This window comes from Equus asinus, chromosome 9, assembly GCF_041296235.1.
Source record: "Equus asinus isolate D_3611 breed Donkey chromosome 9, EquAss-T2T_v2, whole genome shotgun sequence".
Classification (NCBI taxonomy): Eukaryota; Metazoa; Chordata; class Mammalia; order Perissodactyla; family Equidae; genus Equus; species Equus asinus.
In genome coordinates, this window is record NC_091798.1 from 86,326,929 (window position 1) to 86,351,551 (window position 24,623).

The following is a 24,623-nucleotide window of genomic DNA, read 5'->3' on the forward strand; positions in this document are numbered from 1 at the left end:
TGCATCCCCGTGAGACCACAAACGGAAGGCCCAGGAGCTTACACATTGAGGGGGATCCGAGCCGGGAAAAATCCGCCCACTGCGAGGTTCTTCAGGGAAATAAAAGGGAACTGAAAAAAAAACAAAGAAAGAAAAAGAAAAAAAGAAAAGGACTACGGATCACTATTACTTAAAGATGCAGCCCCCACTTCCGGGCCCTACCTCTCAGAGACTCCACTTCCGGTCTCCTCCAAAAGGCCCGCTCCCACAGACAGAAGGCCGGAGGCCAATGAGAGCGTCATTTACTTCCGCAGGCCCGCCTGACGTCATGTAAATCCCGCCTTTTCCGGTAAAGAGGAGCCTATCCTAGCGCCTGAGTCGCACGGCTCAGGAGGAGGAGCTCCGACGGGCCCAACCGGATGGCGGGAGGGAGCGAGGAGGCGGGCGGGGCGTGCACGCCTCTTCCGCCCTGGGCCCGGAAGGGTGATGTGGCTGGGGCTTCGCCGGCCTCACTATGGTAAGAACTGGGGCTGTGGGGTCGCGGCTGAGTTTGGTGAGGGGCTGTGAGCCCGAACTAGGGCTGGGGGGTTGGGCGGCGGCTCTGGGCGCGCGGGCCAGGGAGCTCAGTCCCTAATTTGCTTCTCCCTGGGCTCGGAGGATGCACAGGCCTGGGAGCCATGTGGCCCTTGCAGCCCGACCTGGGAGAACCAGGGAGATCGCCCAGGAAAGACCCCGGGGTCGCGGAGCCCTGCTCCTCCCCCAGAGGCCACTTTCTTGATTTATTTCGAAGGAATGCACTGGTTTGGCTGACTTTGCCCGTCCCATAGACGCTGTGGTCTTTGGCTGTTTGAGGCATAAGAGCTACTCGAGTTTGCGCTTGTTCTTTTGAGTTTTCTTAGCTTCCTACGGGCCTGACCCAGGGTTTATTTCATTCCTCTCAAATAAACCCCAAACTCCATCCCTTACTGTCACATGTTGAATTAGTGGCCTTTCGGGTCCCTCTTACTCCATTCTCTCAAGCTTAAAGATGCTACTTTTCAAACTATAGGTTTTAATGATTGGAGTTCTCTGCAGAGGTGGTTTTTCTCCTAAGAGCTTAGTGCACTTGGAGTGGTGTCTGGCCTTGGGCCTTCCTCATCTTCCCACACATTAGTAAGGTTGTATGTATTATTTTGTGTTATTGCAGCTTCTTTTGATAGTTTGGGCCTCTTAAAAAAGCTTGAAATAAATCATAAAAGTTCACAGAAGATGCTTACATTTCCAGGCTGAGAAAAGGAGGTACATAAAGCCAGCGTGGCCAAAGTACAGATGTAGTAGTCAGTGGTGTTAGTAAAATCTCCCACGGTGTGTCTGAAGGCATTTTATCTTTGTTATGGTGAATGAATGCCTCTGCAGCAGACCCTCATGCTGAGTTTATGAGGTCCACGTGCCCAATGTTATGTTTATGAGCATATTTCTGGGGAAAGGATGCCTGCCTTTTATTAGAGTATCAAAAGCAACCATGACCCCAAAACTGTTCTGTGAAAAGTTGCCAAGCTTGTGTCTCAGAAGCTCCTGCAAAATCCCATACAGCACGAAACTGTTAGACATTTAATCGAAAACTCGTTAATTGTTGCTTGCTATAGGCCTGCTACTTTGATGATAGCTGGGGCATAAGTCATAGTCTCTCTGCCGAGAAGAGAAGAGGGCAGTTTATTGGCAGGTTATTCCTTCCTTGGCCAAGGATATTGCCAGCTTCTTTCCCCACCCACCTACCACATGGTAGCATGGATACACTTGCTCTTAAAGAGTGTCATTAGTGAGCTGTTATTTAACGTAGAAAATTTGGTTTCTTTTTCTATTTAAAAAGAGTAGGGGGACTGTCAGTCTAAATTCTTGTATATCTTCTTTGAAGCTGAAGTTGGGTTATCTTGCTCATAGTAAAAGGCAAAGTATTCATATTCTTCTTTTCATCGTTTCATTGTCTTATGTACTAGCTAAAAGCAACACATATACTTTGTTTAAGATCTACGCTATTTAAACTCTGGCCTTCCTTGTTATTTCCAAAGTAACAATAATAGCTCTCATTTATTAGCACTTGATATGTGCCAGGCTGTGTTTGAAAAGTCAGTTTATAGGCATTGTCTTATTTCAAGCTCTAGAACAACTTCTGAGTAGATATTTATAGGTGTAGGAAGTCAGGCACAAGGAGACTGAGGTGCTTGGAGTCGCACACCTAGTAGGTCATGCAGCCAGGATTCAAACTTATTTTAATGTCATATGTTAGAGATCTTCATGCTGTTGTTAATAGAAACAACATAACTGAAGATAAAACATGTCTTAATGATGTGTTGCTCTCAAATATGATATGCCAGTCAAACCTAGGTGGATAATGGAAACAACTGCCAGATGATTAGTTGTTCATTGCTGCTCTGTTCTTATGAGCTTAGGATGTCATCATTTTACAGAAATTACATTGTAGTTGGAAGAGCAACACAATACGGTTTCTTTTTGAGTTTGCACCTAAACCTTGTATATTTGTGAGGTAATTCAGTACTAATGACTTAAATCTGAATTACTATATTTTAATGAATCCTTTTTTAAAATGCATTTCAAAGCCATAAAATACTTCTTAGCAGTAATAATTTACAACTGTCAGAGCATAAGCAGTCTAATTATTATATCACTTATGAATTAATATTTTTAAGGACTTCAGAATGCTTCATTCTCTCTAACTCTTAACATCCTCCAAGATTCACTCAAGTTTCATCTCTTCCCAGGAAGCCTTCCCTCCCCCTTCTATTTTCTTCTACTTCTTTTAGGTATCCATTTGGGCATCTATAGTCAATGTATATACCTCTCGTGTCCCTCTAGCATAGCACTTTATCGCAGAAAACAGCAAGAGTGTTGCCTGTATTTCTCCCATGTCTAGGCAGAGTTCTTAGAGTAGAGACTAGCTCTTTTAATCTCTACATCATAGTGTCAATTCGAGTTAGTACTCGAATTAGAGTATGGGGGTATAAAGTCATGTAAAAAACATGCTCATTATCTTTAAGGATACTGAACATACAGTCCAGTGGGGAAGATTATTAAAGAAGTAAATTCCATGTGTTATCTGCCAGGATGTAGAGAGACACATAGTGGAAAGAGCATAGGCTTTAGACTGAGCCAAACATCCTTACTTGGTTAACCTGGGGGGGTTTATCTTCATTTCTTCCTCTTGCTGTAAGTGACTTACAGATAGTCTCATTTAATGCTCATAAACCCTGCAAAGTAGGAGCTATTGCCCACGTTTTATATTTAAACTGAGTGTCAAAGGAGGGATATGAAATATTTTTCCTCGTCTTGTAGCAGAGCTATGTAGAAAATATGTTAGAAACACAGAGGAAAGAGGAATTCTGGCTGAGAACTGCTAGGAAGACATCCCTAAGGAGGTGACACTGACCTGTATGTTTAAGAGTGAATAGGGTTTAGGGAAGGAGTCATTAACTAGAGCTGGGACAATGTTCTCTATCCTTTCGGTAGATAAGGAAATGGCAGTTATGGAGACAAAGGGCACGAAGTTGAATAGTTGCTTGGAGACTTTGTGGCAGGAATAGAAATTAAGCAATGAAATGATGAGAGATGAGATTAGAGACATTGGGCCAGCTCTTGAACCAGTTTGTGCCATACCAAGGGCTTTATATTTTGATAATGTTTAACTGCTTACTTGATAAAGGCTTTTGGCAGGAATAAGTATGGTGTTCCTTTTAGAAAACCAAATGGTAACAGTATGGAGAGTATATTTAAATAGACGAAGATTAAAATGCGGGAGAGCAGTTTAGAAACAAATGTAGTGATCCAGGTAATAGATGAATGCCTCAACTCTTGACGATAGTAGTTAGAGTGAAAGGAAAGGATAAATAAGAAGGTCATCTTGAAGGTGCTTAGTGAGAGGTGATGAAGCACAATCCAGTTTGGATGGTCGATTGGATTGGAAAGAAATATTGGTTAAGCACCTTCCCTGCCAGTCACTTTACAAACAATGTTTTATTAAAGACTTAGATTATGGACCACATTGTACTTACGAAGGAAACAGCTCAGAAAGGTTAATTGTCTTTCCCAAGATCACACTGCTTATAAATAGTGAAGCTAAGATTTAAACTTAACAACTGTTTGTCACTAAATCTTGTGCCCTTTTTGTTATACAATAATGCCATTAATTCCACAGGAAATTCAAGAGGAAAAGCAAGGTCTATATGCTTCAGTGGTTGGGGGTGGGAGGAGTGGGTTAAGATGATAATTCTGTGGCTACTCTTGCTTTTGCACCATCGGCACATATGGCGGCACAATAGAAAGGCAAATATCTTCTGAGTATTATAAAAGTAGTTTTGACCTCATAGACCCATGGAAAGGTTCCATAAACTACACTTTGTAAACCAGTGCATTAGGCTAATAGGTATCTGTTGTGGATGCTGGTCCTCTGTATCGTAGTGCCTTATAACTCTGCAGGTAAAAACTCCCAGGGAGCTTTGAGAAACTATAGATGCTCAACAAGTTCAGTCCAAATTTCTGGGCATTGATTGTTTTTAAAAGTTCCAAGTGATTCTAATGAGTAGCCAGGGTTTATACTGCGTTTGACTCCATGTATTCGGAAGTTTTTCTATTTTATCCATCTTTGTCTTTTCTGATTGCATGGTCAGAGTACCTTTTTTATAACAGGATTTGCACTTTTGTCCTGCAGAATACTTTCTCTTGTCAAATCATTTATCAAGGACACACGTTGTTTTTTCGTTTTTTAGTCTCCTATTTATCAGAGTTATATGTACGCTTTCTCTTGTTAACACCTTTGGCATCCTTTTTGCTTTATATTTAGATCTGATGTGTCTATAAAGTAGCTCCAAAACCACGCAGCACAAACATAGCAAATGCATTCTGGGTACCATGGCAGTAAGATGAAAATCAGCACAAATGCCTGCCTCTTGCCAGTGGAGAACAGAGTTGAGGTGCTTCGACTCTGGACAGTGGCTTTACTCATAGCCACGAAAGTTCTTAATTTTAAATGGAAAGTGTGAGTAGAGAAAGTCTCTACATTTTTGAAACAGGGCTAGTGAGATCAAATGCTATTTAATCCAGCCCCCTCATTTTACAAGTGAAAGAAATTGAAGCATAGAGAAGCTGATTTATCCAAGGACAAATATGTATGCTTGGATTGTTTCATTAAGTAATTAATAAATTAATTTCAGTAAATAATCCAATTTTTTTAGTGGCCACTGGTGCTAAGAGACAGGTGATGTGTTCTTAACATTGAAACATTAAGCAATCCTGTTTTCTTGGTTTCAAATTAAACCAGGATAACTTGCATATTTGGTACAATATCAGTGCTACCTTCAGTGAGCCACAGAGGTTGAACTTAAGTGCTAATAATGCCAAAAGAAGGTGTTAAATATTTCTGTATGTTAGTGGAAACCTTTTCAATTACCTGTGGTCACTTACCTTGAGCGAATGGGGTGTGTGTGTGTTTGCACATTTACTTACAGGCTTACATTTGTCCCTGTGTTTCCATGTTTTCCATTTTAAGAGATAAGTGGTACATATGAATTTACAAGTAGAAACTAGTTGGAAAATGCTGACCTGACGTAGATTCTAGATTTGTAAATAATAAAATTCTGACCCGCTTTTCCAGTGCTGTATAATTTTTATCACAGTTAAGTCAGGAATGTCATTTCTGGGTTTCCTTCCACGTCCAGAGAGGGTTAAACAACTTTAGTTTTATATAAAAGCAGTAGGTATTATAAAACAGGTAAATTGTTACTATTTGGAATTTTAAAAATTTAAATCTTTGTTATTCAATTCTTGTTTTAAAGTAAACTTCAGGTAAACTGGAGGGATTAATATGTCAATAAAAATTTAATTTCCACATAGGAGGCAATCGATGCATAAAGCAAGCCCTTAATCAACAAATTGGTTAAAGAATTTGTTTGATGATCCTAAAAAATAAATAAGCTACGTGATGCTCAAGTGATCCAGGACTAATGAAAATACTGTAGGCTTTGTCAAAGTCTTTTCTGCAGATTAAGTATGGTTAGTAAGCAGTCGTTGAGCACTCTGGGCAAACCACTGTTGAGCATCTTATAATGTATATTTCTGCCACTTTTCCCCTTGTTTCTTTCTTTGCGCCTTTATACTACTTGGATCTTTTACCTTTTTCTCCCTGTGTTGCTATGTTTTGGGTGGTTTCTTTTATGCAGAAGTATTTTTATTTATACATCTAAAAACAAAACCCTATATTGAATTCTTCCTCTTATATCCAAACTTATTGAATATAGGTTTGACATTCAGGAATAACTCTGAAAATAAGAAATTATATCTTTATAGATAAAATAATAAAAGTTGAATCTGAAATAAATATTCCTAACTTTTCCATTTTACTTGAGAATAGAGAATGAAAAAGTTGTGTTAAGGGGCCAGCCCCGTGGCCTAGTGGTTAAGTTTGTTGTACTCCGCTTATGCAGCCCAGGTTCAGTTCCCAGGTGTGGACCCACACCACTCATTGGTGGCCACACTGTGGCAGCAACCCACGTACAAAATTGAGGAACATTGGCACAGATGTTAGCTTGACAGATTTTCCACAGGAAAAAAAAAAAGCGTCAACATTACAGGTAATTTCATGTTTCGTCTACTATAGTGGTAGCCAAATGAAAGTCTGAATTATTTTTATTATTTCAGGTGGCATAACAAATTGTGATTTACTTAAGAATGATTATGCAGAGTAACTGACTCATCAAGTTTCTTTCTTTCTGGTTTGGATAAATCAGTACAGTAAAGTTAACTATTTGAAGCATATCAGAAGCTCACATTAGCTTATGATATTAGTGTGATGGGTCTGGACTGTGGGGGGATAATCAAAGGGCCTTTGGATAAAAGTAGTTTGAGATGTCCATTGCCATTTTTTAGAATAATGAGCACAACTGAGAGTACTGGTCAGAGGTCAAGACAGGCTGCTGTATTCCACAGCTCCAAGGTTACCATTCTGATTGTGGTTGAGATTGTGCTCCAGAGGGTGCTACAGGCAGCCCTGAGTCTAGGGAATGTTACTGGATACCTCACTATAAAAAGGAAGTGGTTACAGGTGTGGTAGACAGAATGGCCTTCCCAGCACCCCCTCCCACCTCCCCCCCAAAAAGTAACACTGTGACTATATTATCTTACTTGGCCAATGGGACTTTGCATGTGTGATGAAGTTAATAATTTTGGAATGGGAAGATTATCTTGAATTGTGGGGAGAGGGGGCAATTTAATCATAAGAATCCTTGTAAGAGAGAGGCAGGAGGGTCAGTCATAGTCACAAAAGAAGTGACTGCTGAGGTCAGAGTGATGAAGGGTCACTAGCCAAGGAATGCAGGGAGCCTCTAGAAGCTGGAAAAGGGAAGAAAACAGATTCTTTCCTAGAGCCTCCAGAAGGAACGAATTGTTTTGTGTTTTAGAACTCCTTAGTTCCCATGTGAGTTATTTAATGTTTAATAGCTAGCTAAATTTATTAAACTGGATAGCATGACATTGTATAACTCCCTGGCACTGTCACAGGGTGTCCTCACTGAAAATCAGGTATACCTTAAATTTGAAAATTATTTGAGATTCTAGAGTTTTCTGGCAGCCAGCTTGCCTACTAAGTCATCCAGACCTCTGAATGTCTCTTAGAAGTTAGGTGGAATCCACACACTGCCGTGTGCAAGCACCTCAAGGCTGGCTGCTCGAGAGAACTTCCTCTGAATTCCAGTTGGTGATAGAAGGAGATTTAGATACTAAGGAAATTACCTCAGGCCTTTATTTTACGCTACAACCTACGCCTTTAACATAAACTTAAGGATATTTGCTTCCTTCTGGATTTTCCAAATATCGTTGACAATTAAATAAAAATGCAAAGCAGTGTGTAGAGGTTTCTCTTGAATAGTTAATAAAATATTCAGCAGTCTGATCTATACTTTTAATAACATGCATTATTAATCTGGAATCTAAGTATGCTCTTGCATTTGTTAAAATGTTCATTTGCATTTGTTTCAAGTTCCTGTTCAGTCAGTATTTTTCAGTGACTGCTGTGCACTGTTTTATTCAGTTGGCACTGGGGAATTGATAAGCACCTCAGTAAAATAGAGGAGAGACAGTACTGTGCAGCTAGATGGGTGCTATCATGGGCAGGTATGTGTGTGACACATACGTGTACAAAGGTCCTGACTGCTCCACGTGGAGAGTGGCCAGAGAAGACTTCGTAGAGGAGGTGACTCAAGTTGAGACCAAGTGGCTGAATCAGTTCGCCAGGCAGGAAAAAACAGATGGCATGTGCAAAAACACTACCTTGAAAAAGATTTCATGGTTTAAAGGATCTGAAAAAAATTAAACATAGTCAATGAATTTTACTTCTCTTATCACCTTTTTCATCATCTTTCCCTCAAGTTTGTGATCGAATGTGCTTTTTTCTTAGCTTCCTCCCTTTCCTTTAATAACATTTTCGCATTGAAAATCCCAATTATTTTTCTACAGAACAGGAACATCTGTTTCCTTTAACCATGAGACTAAAATTGTATATCAGCGAACAACAGATGCTAAGCATTAAGAGGAATGCTTCGGTAGGCCAAGCAGCGGTCGGCTCATGTCTGTAAGTTTGCAACACTCTTGACATGAGTCTGAGTACATCTAAGAGACTTATCCACCTAAAATAATTTGTTTAAATTTTAGGGTCTATAAATGCCAGGAACAAAGTTGTATGTATCGTATATTGCATACTTGTAAATGGTTTTCATTTGTAAATGGTTTCACACACAAATATACTTATATATACACCCCACTTCTTTAATAATAGGCATGTTTTTAAGTGCCTCTTAAACTCTTTCATTATGAAAACAATCCAAACATACAAAGGTAGAAAGAAGAGTTTAATGAAGCCTCATATGCTCAGCATTTCATCATCAACCCCACACCTCCCACCACACACACACTGGATTATTTAGAAACCAATCCCAGACATCATATCATTTAAGCATGTTTCTTTAACAAGTCATTCAGGAAAGGAAAAAGTACACATTGCAAAATCAAGAATTCAGATACTCCATTAGGAAGATGATAAACCTACTTTGCAAATTTCTTTTCCAACCACTTTACTACCTGAATGCTTTGCTTAATACAGTAAGTCTGTTCATTATTCCTTGAACATGGAAATTCCTGATTCTGTGAGCATGTTTTCCATGCTTTTGTCTCTTCTGGAGCCTCTCTATTCTTGGCCCATCTAATTGTGCCCTTTCAAGGCTTAACTCAGTTCCTGCTTTCTCTTTGAACCTTTTCGTGACTTTTCTTTATGAAAACAGCATTTTTTTGTCAGCATGGCTCAGGCATCACTTACATATACTATAATGAGTTGCTATTTAGTTTTTAAAATATATGTCCTGTTTTAACTCAATTATAACTGCTCTATGCCTCAGTTGTCTTGTATAAAATAAGGGTATTAATAGCATCTACTTCAAATATATGAGGATAAATAAGATAATCCAGAACAAGCACTCAGTGAATATGTTATTGTTGTTATCTATAAACTCCTGGAGGGAAGGAATCATGCTATGTAACTTTTTTAATCCTGCGTCTAGCCTCATGCCCCAGACAGGGTAGATACTAAATACCTGTTTAGTTATGTTGGCTGGAAGGAAGTCTGTGTTTTATATTTTATGAGGTTGTTATCAAATTCTATTTATCATTGTATACATGTTCAAAATATGGCCTTTGAGAGATCATTGTGAGATACTGTATTTTCTATCTAGAATTGACCATTAGAGTTCATTCATTGATTTATTTCAAGTGATAAAATGTATATCACTTGCTTTTACAGATGCAAAATTAAAACCCAATTCAATTAAAAATCAAGACATATTAAACTTTACTCTTGCTATATCCATGAAGAAATGATTTGCATAGAAAAACAGCTATTAAAATAATAATTACAGATCATTTTTCTTTATCTTTTTCAGACCATAAAAGTAACACTTAGAAAATTTGAAAAATCGAGAAAAGTTGAGAATTAGATTAAAAACTTTCCAGAGATAATCTCTGTATTCTCCCTTCTTCTTTGCATGAAAGTTTACGTGTTGCATGAACGTTTACATGGCTAAAGATATGCTGATTGTGAAACCTTGCATGCTGGTTTTCCTACCACTTAGCATTGTACATAAGCATTTTTTTGTCTTTTGTTAAGTATTGGTAAATATAATTTTTGAAAAATGTACTGAATAATTAATAAGTATTATAAAATTGTATAAAGGGTTAAAAAATATGACAATTTTGACAGGACTGATTCTTTTTTTAGGATTCTGGCTATTATTTCTTTTTCTGTATGCACTTCAAAATTAGTTGTCTATTTCAAAAATAATTTGTTGGTTTTGAGCTCACTTTAAATTTATACATTAGCTTTATGATGTTGCCTTCCAATATAAGAACGTGGCATATACCGCCTCATTCTGCTTTTATGTTCTTCAGCATATTTCAAGATTTTTGTCAGCTTTGTCCTTTGATGCCAGTGTTGCATGTTTCTTGTTAAGCGTATTGCTAGATATTTTAGCTTATTTTCTATTTGCTATTATAAGTGGAGTCTTTTTTCCATTATGTCTTTCAGCTAGTTGATAGTATAATTATGAAAGCTATTGATTTAATTATTTTAATTATGTACCCAGCCACTTTACTCAGTTCTCTTATGGTCTGTAATCATTTTTCACTAGATTATTTTGGGTTTTTCAGGTAGCATTCATCATTTGCAAGTAACAATTTTGCCTTTTTAAAAACATTTTTGTGGGGCCAGCCTGGTGGCGTAGTGGTTGAGTTCCTGCTCTCTGCTTCAGTGGCCCAGGGATCATTGGTTCAGATCCCTGGCGTGGCCCTATGCACCACTTGACAAGCCGTGCTGTGGCAGTGTCCCACATACAGATAGAGGGAGGTTGGCACAGATGTTAGCTCAGGCAAATCTTCCTCAAGCAAAAAGAAGATTGGCAACAGATGTTAGCTCAGGGCCAATCTTCCTTATCAAAACAAATTTTGTAACTCTTACTCTTTGTTTAACTCCTGGCTTTCAGGAAGTGCTTCTAAGTTTACTAAATAAGTATTGCTGGCTACTGTGTGAGATTGAGGTATTTTATCTACCCATATATAATGGAAATGTTACTCTTTATTATATTTTATGTAGTATTCCTGCACTTTTAAAGGTTGTTTTGGGGGTTTTTTGTTTTGTTATTTTATTCAACCATCCCTTATTGAGCTCCTACTGTGTGGCAGGCACATAGTCAGGTGCTGGAGATTCAGAGTCTGAGAAGACATTGTCCACTCTTCAGGGATAAGTATTATAATAAATGGATAGCAGTTTGCTGTGGAAACAGAAAGGAGAGTTCTATATGAAGTAGGAGAGGGGAGGCAGATGAGCCCAAGGAGACTTCCTGGAAAAGATGATCCTTGAGCTGAACTTTGAATGAAGTAAGATGACCTCCATTTTACTTTGACTGGAAACTTATGATTTCCTATGATTCCTGTGTTAAATGTTTTGAATAACTTTTAAAGAATCAGCAGTGAATGAGCAAGTACTTTTCTTTCACCAAAACCTGATCGCCTAATTTTAGTCAATGCATGGAACATGATTGCTTAAATTTAAAACATTCTTATCCTAAAAGAATTTCAGAATTGAAAGAAACTTTAGCCAACATTTAGTCTATCTCCCCACTCTTCTTCCAGTTTTACAGATGTGAAACAGAGACTTAGAGAGGCTAATTGGTCAACTGAAGTCATATAGCCAGCTACTGGCAGAGCTTGGAGAGTCGGTGTCCTGCCTCATAGTCGGGGCTCCTAGGACATCTGTGTTAATTACGTATTGATTCAGCTTTGCTGAGCTATTTTGGATTCATGTTCTTTTTGTTAACGTTTTCAAGTTCTTGGATTTAGAATTTTTGTTGCACCTTCTGCGTTCCTTAGCCCAAAGAATGGAGAAGAAATTACACTCTTGCAGCACCTCAAGATTTTGGTTTTTAACTGTTCTCAAACATGTTATTCTGTTTGCCTTTTTGAAGAAAAAAGTATGATTCTTAACATAGAATTGTCTCGCATTTTACCTATGCAATTTTTCTTGTGATATTAACTTTTATTTTTCTCTTTTTAGTCTGCCATTTTCAATTTTCAGAGTCTGTTGACTGTAATCTTGCTGCTTATATGTACCTGTGCTTATATCCGATCCTTGGCGCCCAGCCTCCTGGACAGGAATAAAACTGGGTATGTTACTAATGATGTCTAATCACCCAAATTAGTTTGTAACTTACATTATTTCCTCCCTTTGTTTTTTAAAATCCAAAAACTTTGTATTTACAGAATCTCACTAAATAAGATAAGTATCAGAAGTGACCTGAAATGTTTTGGACTGAAGAAAAATATATTTAAAAAGATATGACAGATTTTTTTTTCTGGGACTAGAGATACAATTTAGTACTTTCAAAGGCAGTATTTGGCCTTACTTTGTATAGAATAATTAGTAAAGTTGGTTATCATATTTTGAAAGTATTAAACAGTTTGCAGGTGCTGTGTCCATAAAAATAATGTAGACATTCCCTCTCCAGTCCAAGATTGCTCTAATCATATAGGCTCCCTGTCTGTATCAGACTGCAAACATCTTTGGAGAAATTTATTTAGCTTACTTAAAACAGTAATAAAGAAGCCGGCCCCACGGCCTAGTGGTTCAGTTCGCACACTCTGCTTCAGTGGCCCAGGTTTTCGCCACTTCGCATCCTGGGTGTGGACATGGCATTACTCATCAGGCCATTCTGAGGTGGCATCCCAAATAGCACAACCAGAGGCACTCACAACTAAAATATACAACTATGTACTGTGGGGCTTTGTGGGGGAGAAGAAGAAGAAGAAAAGAAAAGACAAGATTGGCAACAGTTGTTAGGTCAGGTGCCAATCTTAAAAAAAAAAAAAAAGTCTTGGATATGTCATATTCCTTTCGATTATACATTCATACCCTGGAAAGATTTAAGCTTAATATACCACCACAAAGAATTAAAATTTTAAAGTGCCATGTTCCTAATACAAAAATACATGTTGAATTCAGCAAAAAAGAAGAGTACATATAAAAAAACAGACTGTGGTAAAAACTATGTCAACTTTCTTTGCCTATTTGTTTATTTGTGAATTAATATTTATTAATTTGTATGAATAATTGTCCTAATCCTTTCTTGATGAGAGCCTGTACCTCACTTAATGATTTTGAGAAATAAAAGGATGAAATAGAATACTTTTCATAGGAATAATAATCATCTCCAGCACCTTTTTTTGTTTTTAATGGAAAGAAAAGGGTCAAATTAGGGTCCTGCAAGGTCAGACTCTGCTTTTCCACTAATAAAAAGCCCTTACAAGAAGCCAGGTGGTAGATATCCAGCTATGAGAGTAATAATTTCTGCTTCTCTTTCCTTCGACTCCATTTATCATAGTTAGCATTTATTCAAACATCTCATTGTCTAAATCATTTAGCTTTTGTTACTATTCCTTTTATTTCCTTTTGTTACCAATTATTTGAACATGTATAAAGGAATAAGTAGAACCTCTAACTAGTTTTGAATATTGAAAATCAGTAACCCTGTTCCAGTAAACTGATAATCTGTCTCTATTGACCTAAAGGATTTTATTTAACCTACTGAAGGTGAAAACAGATGTGACTTGTCCTTCAGTTTTCTGACACTGCCCCACTTCCCTTGTAGACACTGCCTTCCTCGTCATTTCACCTTTTTCTCTGAACTCCTATTGCACTTAGTCTTCAGCACTCAATTTAATACTTTGTCTCTTTGTTAAATTATATAATCTTATTTGTGGCTTAGTTGTGCCTGAAGCTTTTCTACCCAAACAAATGGTTTTATTTCTTCCATCCCTTCCTCTGCAACCCCCAACTGTTAACTTACAGTTAAAGCATAAGATAGAAACCAGTAAATATTCTCATTAATCAGTTGCTTGGAATTCTAATATAATACATAAACTTCTATCTAAGAAGATAAGTGTTTATTTCATTAAAGAATAATCACATAGTCGTAGAATAGAATATTTGTACTTTTCTGATGCTGTTATGAAGTAAATAGGTTGCATGTGGAAATGTCTGCTCCTCATTCCTTTGGGGGCAGGAACACATCCGTATCATGCTACAGTAAAAAAGGAGTTCTCAGGGCTGCCAACCTTACAGTAGAGGTTGAGTAGTAGTATATTTCTCCTACATAAGGGACCGAAGAAATAGCATGCCTATTTTTATATTTTAAAGTATATACTGATACAGTTAATTGTTTGAAAGCTTTTTTAAGACTTTATTTCTATCTATAGAAATGTTTAGCCAATTTTATTTTGACTTGTCCATAAATATTTTCTGCAGAAGAAATTTTTATAGGCCATTGTTCTTTTCTGTCATAATACATATTTTTATGAGACTCATAATAAACTTTTCTTTCATTATAGTGAGTATTTCATGCTTAAGTGGAGATGTCTAGACTAATTGGATAAAACAAGTTTTTGATGACTTCACTGTTGAAAATAACTTAATTTTTTGCTGCTTCAAATAATATAGAACTAAGAAAAAGATTGCTACTTTGTCTTGTTTCCTATTTTCATAGACCTGATAGCTTTATCAGCAAGTATACTTAGTGCCTTATAGCCAGAGAACTAAGCAGCATAATTGTGTTGGTTTTTGCCAACTAATAAAGTTCCTGTGTTTTAATAAATAGCATTTGGGATATTACAGAAATATGTCAAAGGAAATATGTGAAAAAGGCCAAAGTGGTACTGATAAATCTCTAAGTTGCCAAGTTAGGAAATTTTTATTTTATTTTATTTTTATTTTTATTTATTTATTTATTTATTTGAGGAAGATTAGCCCTGAGCTAACTGCTGCCAATCCTCCTCTTTTTGCTGAGGAAGACTGGCCCTGAGCTAACATCCATGTCCATTTTCCTCCACTTTATATATGGGACGCCTACCACAGCATGGCTTGATGAGCGGTGCCATGTCTGCATCCGGGATCTGAACTGGCGAACCCTGGGCCGCCGAAGCGGAACGTGCACACTTAACGGCTGCACCACCCGGCGGGCCCCGGAAATTTTTTTTGTTTAAATAGCTTTCAATATACTATGTTCTACCAATTTCCCAGTGATACTTTGAGTTATTTCTAGAATATCAGGCCTGAAAAGACCTTGACTGTCATCATATGGGTTCAGACTATGTTCTGTGGGGCTCTAAGCTTCCCATTGAGGAGTTTCAGGTGTCCTGTCTCTGAGTCCCTCAACTGGAGTAGCTTTAAATCAGTAGTGCATGTTATAATCAATATGTTTTTAGAATCAAGGAACCATGGCATTGCAGATCACTAACCAGTGTCTTCCATATTTTGATAAAATGTAAGCGGATTTTAAGTGACATCTGGAGTTATTGTACATGTGCCTTTAACCTACGTATTACTGAATACAGCGCATTAATCACTAGTCTGAAGACTGTCTGTAATAACTCACTTAATCATTACAACAGCGCTATGAGTGTGAGTGCTTGTAAAGAGAAAATAACTTGCTCACAGTTACGCAGCCAATTAAGTAGGACTGAGTTTAGGCACAGTCTGGCCCTTATATTATCCTACATTGCTTTCAGGAGTATAGATGGTTTTTGTCCTTTTATTCTTTTTTTTAAAGATTTTATTTTTTTCCCTTTTCTCCCCAAAGCTCCCCAGTGTATAGTTGTATATTCTTTGTTGTGGGTCCTTCTAGTTGTGGCATGTGGGACACTGCCTCAGCGTGGTTTGATGAGCAGTGCCATATCAGTGCCCAGGATTCGAACCAACAGCACGCTGGGCCTCCTGCAGCGGAGTGTGCGAACTTAACCACTCGGCCACGGGGCCAGCCCCAATGTCCTTTTATTCTTATAGTAAAATCATTTCATCTGTCAGAATGTCCATCTTTTAAAATAAACCTGTGTTTTTGCCCATTTTATTTAATCTGAACTAAGGGACTTTGTGCTTTGAGGTCAGGAAGTTATACATCAGAGGAGGAACATATATAGAACTTAATTGACCCAGTATTTTATTTCAGTCTTAACCATTCAAATATAATGATCATTAGCCATCTTTTTGAGCAAAAAAATGTAATATAAATTTCCCTAGAATTTAAGTAGTATGATTTTGCTATGCCAGTCCTAACTTACTGCAGTAGGCAATGTTAATTTATCTTGATTTGTAACCATGGGTAACACCATTTATAATTCTTTTCTTTTGTTAGACCAACAAAATAGCTGTCTATAATTTTTTTTTCAGATACCTCTAATCATTGATTGGCTCAGTTGGGTTTTTGTTTAAAAGCTGGTTACTTTTTTTTTTTTTTAAAGATTTTATTTTTTTTCCTTTTTCTCCCCAAAGCCCCCCAGTACATAGTTGTGTATTCTTCGTTGTGAGTTCCTCCAGCTGTGGCATGTGGGATGCTGCCTCAGCGTGGCCTGATGAGCAGTGCCATGTCCGCGCCCAGGACTTGAACCAACGAAACACTGGGCCGCCTGCAGCGGAGCGCGCGAACTTAACCACTCGGCCACGGGGCCAGCCCCATAAAAAAAAGCTGGTTACTTTTTATACATGCCAAATAAGTGATAGTATCCATATAATATATATTTAATTCATAATATATCCATTCATAAAATTGAAATCGATATCTTCCGTCTAATTCTTATTTCCAGAATATATGTGTTTTAAATGCTGTATTTGATTAACTCATACAATGTCCTAAACTAGGATTTTCTACTTACATTGAAAACATACATACATATTTTTGTTTTCCTGCTTATTGAATGACATAGTTATGTAAATGCTATCATTGGAGTTTTTGATTATAGGTCATTTAAATATAGAGCTACATTCTATGAGTAAGGTTTTTTAGTATGAATTTTATTTTTTAATATAAAAATTCATCTAAAACCAACTGTGTTCATTTACCATTTCCTCAAAATTAATGTTTATTTAAATTGGCATATGTGTTTTCTGCTTTTGAACGTAAAGCACTTGAAGTTGACTGTTAATCCTACAATAGTAAACGCTTGTACAAATTTTTGCCACTCTCACATTAATTTACCCTGAGTTTAACCTATGACATCAAATATATTCCAATTTGTTGATTTTGATGGTTGATCAACTATTTTATTCTACTTTTCTACATAAATGGTGGTTTGACAGCAAACAAATTTCAGTTTTGAAGCAAAGCATCCGAAGTTAAAATGCTAGTATATGATGAATTGTCTACGTGATACTAGGAAAATGATTTACCTTTCCGTAATCAGTAGCTACTTTTTTCTTTTTTATTCTCTGTAGGTTGTTGGGTATATTTTGGAAGTGCGCCAGAATTGGTAAGTATCTGTCTATGATCTCCCTCCACTTATTCAGCTCTAACTTGCTGGCCACTTTACTTACGTCACATTCACACATATCAAATATCAGTTTTAAAAATGCAGGCTCCCCAATTTTGTGCATTTTTGCAAAATTTTGTAGCATTCCAGCAAACTCTTTTCCTTATGCTATTTAAACCTAGACTTGTTTGATACGTCATAATACTCCATTAGCAGTGAGATGGAAAATATAAGAAAAATCTCTGTAATTCAGATATCAAGTACTATCCATTTCTGGTTTTGAGGAGATTTCAGACAAATGTGTATAGTTTTATGCACACATGATTATAGTATAGAGCATGCTGTGTGTGCTATTTTGATAACTGAGAATGAATTCCTATCTAATGGAAGGCCTGCTAAGCAACTAACTAAGCAGTCATTTTGTTGCCCTATGCTAAATCATAGAATCTTATTTGTTGCTTTTAGAAAACATTAACTGCTTTTGTCTGTTGAAACCATGTGGTCACAGCTGAGCTTTATTCTGACTGATTAAAGTTAAGGTAGATGTGGTTATCTTCTAACTTTTCATAATAAGATGAGCAGCATCTTAAGTATGTTTATATTTAGGTAATACTACTCTTGTCCCATCGCCCTGGGGCCCGTCCGGTGGCATAGTGGTTAGTTAAGTTTGTGTGCTCCACGTCGGCGGTCCAGGCTTCACAGGTTCAGATCCCAGGCATGGTCCTGCACACCACTCATCAAGCCATGCTATGGTGGTGTCCCACATACAAAATAGAGGAAGATTGGCACAGATGTTAGCCCAGTGACAATCTTCCTCACCAAAACTGGATAAGTAAAATAATACTCTTGTCCCATTCCCCTATGTATACAACATTTAACACAGTGCCTAGCACATAGTAGACTCTCGAATGCTTGGTAAGTGAATGAATTAAAATGGATTTTATTCCTATAATTCACCAATATTCTTGAATAATAGATTATGGTTGTACACCACAAAATGATGTTTCCGGTCAAACAATGGATCACATGTACAGTGGTGGTCCCATATAACCCAGGTGTGTAGCAGGCTAGTGTGTATACCACTAGGTTTGTATAAGTACACGCTACAATGTTTATACAACAACAAAATTGCCTAATGGTACATTTGTCAGAACATATCCCCATTGTTAAGCAGTACGTGACTGTATACCCTTTTTAACATGCCAAGTTTCAAAAAACACTTCTGGGCATTTGTTCTTATATACGTGGACTGAAAATGAATATTTCTTGTCCTCTTTGGAATTTACATGACCCCCTCAAAAATTGTTTAACTTTAGTACTAAAGTCAATTTATTAAATTATAAATGTATAATTCATAAATTTAATGAATTATTAAATTTAATAATTTAAATTTATACATAAGTACTTTTTTCTTTCATAAAGCTGTCAGGTTTCATAATGAAAATATTTTTTCCTGTTTGGCGTTTAGTCTAGTTAGCCAGTCTGACGACAGCCTGAGTTCCCCAAACTAATCTCTTTAAATAGGATGGGGAATTTAAGAGTCATCTCCCTTAGATAAGCTGCGTTCCTTTTAGAGTATGATGCTTTATTTTGGTTTTCACTTCTCAGAGATGTGGAACATTTTAGAAGATGGTCCATAACAAGAAAGAAAATTGATTAAAGATTGAAAAATACACTAAGTTCTTGTAATATTTAGAAATTTTTCAAAGAAGACCTGAGAATTGATATATTACATCTGAAGATACTTATAGGCATAATCTAGTCTCAGCTAAGGACTAAAAATTAGTTGTACAGGTTTCAAATTCTTTAAAGCATCTTCTAAGATTCATGTATTGTTAGCCATTGAAATAATTTTGAGAGAGCAAATTTTCTTCCCTTAAGCTTTTAATGATAGACCCATTATCAGTGGAAGTTGTAAGCATAGTACTAAATTACATAGAAGTCCTTGTTAAGTCGCTTATGATGACATTATAAAATTCCTTGGCCTCTTGGGTTTCTTGCCATAGAAAATGATAGTATAAGCGTAAAGAGCTTCACAGAAAAGTGCTTCTTTCAAGGCCCTCGTTCTAATATGTTGACTGTTGAAACAGACGTCTTTCAAAGATGAAGAAATTCAGTGTGCTTTTAACATGTTAAAGTGTCCTTCCTCAGTGTTCTTAGTCATACTTTATTATCTCTTACAGTGATAGGCATGAGAATGTTTCTTTTGTGAGAAATATTATTTACCTTAGATTGGTAAAGCACAGATAGAGCCTAAATAAATGGTTATCAATCAGGGGACATTTGCAATGTCTGGGTTCATTTTTGGTTGTCACAGCTAGAGTCGGGACATATGGGTATAGGTCAGGGATGTTGCTAAGCATCCCACAGTGCACAAGACAGCCCCTCACAACAGAATTAGCCCAAATTGTCAATAGTGCTGCAGTTGAGAGGGCCCAGCCTAGATTTATAGAGGTTTGTGGTGCAGACTTATCTGGCATGCAGTCATGCTCAACAGTTGCGCATCCTGAAATAACAGAAGAAATCGTAAGCACTTCAAACTAACCGAGAAGAGAGAGAAACAAAATAGCACCATCAATGGCCAATGCTGATAGTTTGTGGTAAATGGAAATATATGTAAACTAAACTGCTTGCTTCAGAGCCAAGTCACCCAGAAAAAGAAAGAATATTGTCAAGGAACAGAGTTGTAAGAGTACCTCAAGAAAACTGCAAAGAGAGCACGTAATGGAAGAGCAAGAGAGTTTGGGAGAATAGAGAGAACATCACTGTATTAGCATAATACTAAATATTCATTAGTAAAAATAGAAAAGGTCTGGAGTTAGGAGGCTGAGCTTTCATCTCAGTATTAAGTCACTAACTTATAAATAAAATATTAAGATATCTTAAATCCATTCTACGTAATAAATTAGAAGAGTATGCACACCTCCATTCAGTAGCCAACCCAGGTGACCCTTCTGTTCATAAATATTATTTGAAAGTATAGCTAAAAGTTTAAGACATCTAGATTGTAGCTTTCTTAATTATTTACTGTAGTATCAGCTGTTTCTATGTCTAATTGTAAACCATCTTTTCTTTTTTCTTGTTCATTTGTTATTGCCATTTTCCTCTCTTATCTGTATGAATGCCATAGATTAAATGGTTCAGTTAAAGTATTCATTCTTGCCAATAATGTGAAAGCATTAGCTGTTCATTTTGGCAAAGTGGCTTAGAAAATGTTGATGCTGATATGCTGCTTTGTCAACCACAAGCTCCTCTTGTATCTTGACACAATACATCCACAAAGAAAGGATGCAGTTTTAGTGGGAAAGGGCCTGGCCAAGTCATCTTATCACGTTACACATCACATTACAGCAACTGTTTCACATTCACTTATACAGAACTAAGACTAGACAAGAAGTAACATTCTTACCCAAGTTCACCAAGATGTTTACCTCTGCCGCATGGCAATCTCTTTCAAGAAAATTAAAAACAGGAAAATGAAACCCATATGTAAATTATAGCATTCTAAGTTAGAGGGAGAGGAAGAGAAGAACTTCCCCAAAAATTGATTTCCAGCAGATAGAAAATTTAGGACAATATTAATTTCTTCTTTTAGGTATTTAACGAGACTATATTAGACAGTGGGAATATCTAACCCTAATAAGATGACAGTCCTGCTTATGAAATCTACCTGAAATTTATGTCTGAATGAGTTTTTTTGTTTTGCTTGGTAACTTGGGTTTTTTGCCCGCAAAACAATTAGCATTGCTTACAAGTGATGGTCCAAGGTATTTTTTAGTTTTAAAAGATTTTTTTTTTTCCAGTTAAGATAGTGGTATTCTGAGAACACTCTTCTCTCACTTTCTAGATTTTCCCTTAGCTGAAAGGCAGTCCATTTAAATGTCTATGGATAAAAAATACCAAATGTTTATTTTATTTATATGTGTCATATTTTCTATGAATATTGTCATTGAGCAGACAAAAGATATAAATTTATGAACAATGCGACTGAGCTCAATGAGGAAGCTCTGAAGATGACAATGACCTTGAAGATTTTCATTGGTAAGGGTGGTGAAGATTGCCATTTTCCAAAGGTAGTTAACTTGCTAAGTGAAACATGGAACTTAGTTACGGGGAAAGAGCTGATTTTAAATATCGTAGAAAAACACAAGTGAGGGGAGCGTAAACTATCTCTACGAGAGGGCACCAGGTGCACACTCAGGATTCTCTCTAGAAGCAGCCCATCACTCTTTCTTCTTCCTTCTTTCTTTCTTATGTGCCCTCAAGGGAACATATAGATGCCTGGTGCTTTGTGGAATTGTACAGCTTTGTGATTACTGAAGAAACAAGAAAGAACAAAGGAATTTGAATTAACTCAAAATCACAGCATCTCTAACTCTTTGCAAGACAATTTCACAAGCCAACTTCAGGGCTTCCTGCAAAGGACAGTCTCCATGTATAAACACTTCTTAAACACATGTGAAATTGACTCATACAGAAGTGGTTGTTTTAAGTTCTACATTTCTAACCCAGAGTAATCATATTATAAAAGATGTGATATGAAATCCATCTCAGAAAGTTTTTCCTAATATGTTTTTATTAAGCATTTTATTTTATATACATTTTCAAAATGTAGTTTTATTGATCAGCCTCTGTTCATTTTTCATCCACAAGTGCTTTCTTTTGTTCCTCCTTTAAAAAATGTCATGAGTTGCTACCAGTGAGGGAAAAAATTATGGCTAAAACGTGTATGTTAAATCTCTTTTTTTAGGTGGAAATTTTCCTTTTATACAGGAAAAAATAAGCAGTATTTCTTTGGCCTTAATTGAGTTGTTCTTGATTGTTTCTCTTGGATTTCTATCCTACATTCTGCATTGTATTTTTTAATACTGGTTTTACACAGTGGCATGGGAATGGCACATTAAGAGTTTTCTAAACACATGATAAAGAAATGTCTTAGAAATAAGTCTGTATAGTTTAGCTCTTTCTATATTGTACTTGCTTTTATATTGCATCTAGTTCTTGTTTTGCCTGCCACCCTCCCCCATCAAATGTGTGGGCCTCAGAGGCAAGAACTTTATCTAGATTCCTATGTACACCTCTCCCATAGTAATAATCATATCATATCCATGTTAGCCACTCAGTTAATCAACATGAATGTCTCCCCTTTTTTCAACAGGCGAACGGAAGAGTCCCTATGTTGCAATATGCTGTATAGTGATGGCCTTCAGCATCCTGTTCATACAGTAGCTTGGAAAAATGCCAGAATTTGTCATCAGATTTCAATATGAAAAAAGGACTTATCTGCAGAAAATAGTGGAAAGAATGGTTAACCTTTTTATCTCTGAACATTGAGATAAATTTCCAGCTGCTGTTCTCTATTTTTGTTATTGGACCAATGTTCTATATAAATAATTAGGATGCAACCATTTAATACTCAGAGTTTGATATGTCTGTAACAATCAGCCTCACTCCTGTCACTACAATATTACATTCTGCAAACATCATTCTGTTGTGTCAGATACCAGTTTTTAGTGAGGTATCTCTAAGGTACATAGAAAACAAAATTGGTAAATTACTCAAGTTACTTTCACTGTGATTTGGAAATGGTATATCTTTATAGAATGAGGCCTTTTTTAGACTAGCTTTTTTATTGAAAAAAAAAGGTTCAATTTGTGTTGGTAAGGATTGCATTCATATTTAATAATGCTTGCTTTTCCTCTGGCCACACCGTTTTGAGCATTAACCAGAGTACCTCTACTCTTAGCAAACTGTAGCTTATTACAGTGTTTAAACTATTTAAAACAAGCCTATGCAGTTCTTAAGGAGGAAGATAAATGAGAAGTGATTTAAGAGTAGTATTGCTAAAATGTTCATATTTAACATAGAAAAGTTTAGAATAGCTGACTGGCTTAGAAGCCTCTGCAGCCTCTCTGGTTAAGTATGGATAGATGTCTTGAGCATAAATTTGACCAGCTAACTGTCGTTCTCTAAACAAGACTGCATTCTTAGAATGAAAAGAGCAAAACAGAACACTTACAGAATGATAATCCTATATATGTTTTTCTTTTTTTATTTTTAGTGTTAGGTCTCCACTTATTTTAATTGCTCCAAAATGCAAACTGTATTTTTTGTTGTTTTTTAATACAGCACTTTAAATCTAGTTTATGTTTTGTCTGTCAACTTGAACTGGAATCTCTTGTGTAACTTAGTAGGTTATGATAAACAGTTTTTAAATCTACTTATCCATATATCATGGCGTATGTGTCTTTGAGCTTTGTTAATAAAGGAGAAACTTCAGTAGTTTTCGTTGAGGCAAGAGGACCATTGGGAATGTGACTTACAAATCCTGCAGTAGAGCCGTTGTTTTAAGTTTATGGTTAACATTTCTTAAGTTCAACTGAAATTGAGTTAAAATTTCAAAGCTAAAAGGAACTTACGTATCTTAGCTAAAAATTGCCCGTTATAGATGGCATTAATTAAATATTGTTTTCAGCTATTAATTCCCCATAAAGGTAAAAAGGAATCCTTTATTCTTTTTCTTTTAAGAAAAGAAAATTCTTTATCATTATTTTAAAATGAGTCTGCCAGTAGCTCTTTCTGCAGAAACAAAGTATGGAACTGAAAGCCACCTATTTTTAAAGACCACATTAAACTACGTGGGAAGAATTCTAGGAAACATCTAAAAAAAGTTTTTATGTGTTGCTTGCTTTTTTTTACAAAAGGTAAAAGTTGCTGCCCACTGTCAGTATCTGTTTATTTTACATTTTTGGCATATCTATAGCTGGTTAAAAGTGGTATATTTCGCTTTAGACAAGGAATCAGGTTATGATAATTATTCCTACCCTGACCTGTCTCTTGGGCTTTGCATTAGGTCAATGATTTTCAGGGTATCCCAAAAATAGGCTTCTCTTATAAGCATATACGTGCAAGTAAGTCACCTTTCTGGGTCTAGTTTCTGAGTGGCCATCTGTTGTCCAACTCTGCTGCCAACTAGAGTTTTCCAAAAGCTGTGTCAACTAAATTTTTATATGCTGATACAAATCTAATATAACAAAGGAAGAATATTCTACACAATCAGTTCTAAAACATTTCTTTAATTTGACATTTCAGAGGCGGTAGGTGGAAAGTGGAGGAAGAATTAATTTCTTTGGAAACTTTGTGGTAACAAAAATTTTTACTCTGTGTAGATACTGAACAGAGTGGGAGGCAGCTTATTTCTGACCCAAGACATTCTGACCTTTTGAAACACAAGCTCTTTGGGAGGTGGGAGAAAGACACAGGAT

General features: G+C 36.6%; 2 protein-coding genes and 1 non-coding gene across 15 annotated transcripts in view; 2 read left to right on the forward strand and 1 right to left on the reverse strand.

Annotated features, from left to right (window-relative positions):
- XRCC4 (X-ray repair cross complementing 4) overlaps nt 1-368 on the reverse strand; it is a 288,469-nt gene extending 288,101 nt beyond the window's left edge. For 2 of the 12 annotated variants that reach the window (XM_044777887.2, XM_070517836.1), the window contains exons 1-2: nt 202-247; nt 43-110 (exon numbers count right to left, since the gene is read on the reverse strand). The gene's annotated coding sequence lies outside the window, so the exon portion shown is untranslated. Of the gene's footprint in view, nt 1-42 lie in introns of all 12 variants that reach the window. The other 10 variants (XM_014857039.3, XM_014857037.3, XM_044777890.2 and 7 more) reach the window with 9 other exon arrangements.
- TMEM167A (transmembrane protein 167A) lies at nt 359-24,054 on the forward strand. 2 transcript variants are annotated; one of them, XM_044777892.2, is made up of 5 exons: nt 359-496; nt 12,119-12,228; nt 17,324-17,358; nt 21,316-21,399; nt 22,517-24,054. In XM_044777892.2, exons 1-5 carry the CDS (start codon nt 494-496, stop codon nt 22,585-22,587), a joined length of 303 nt encoding a protein of 100 aa, XP_044633827.1. In that variant the 5' UTR covers nt 359-493; the 3' UTR covers nt 22,588-24,054. The 2 variants fall into 2 exon arrangements, with proteins under 2 accessions (XP_044633827.1, XP_014712527.1); XM_014857041.3 differs by lacking the exon at nt 21,316-21,399.
- LOC123289100 (small nucleolar RNA U109) lies at nt 14,083-14,217 on the forward strand. The gene has a single exon (XR_006532867.1). It is a non-coding gene; the product is annotated as a small nucleolar RNA U109 (small nucleolar RNA).
- Nucleotides 24,055-24,623: the final 569 nt, after the last annotated feature.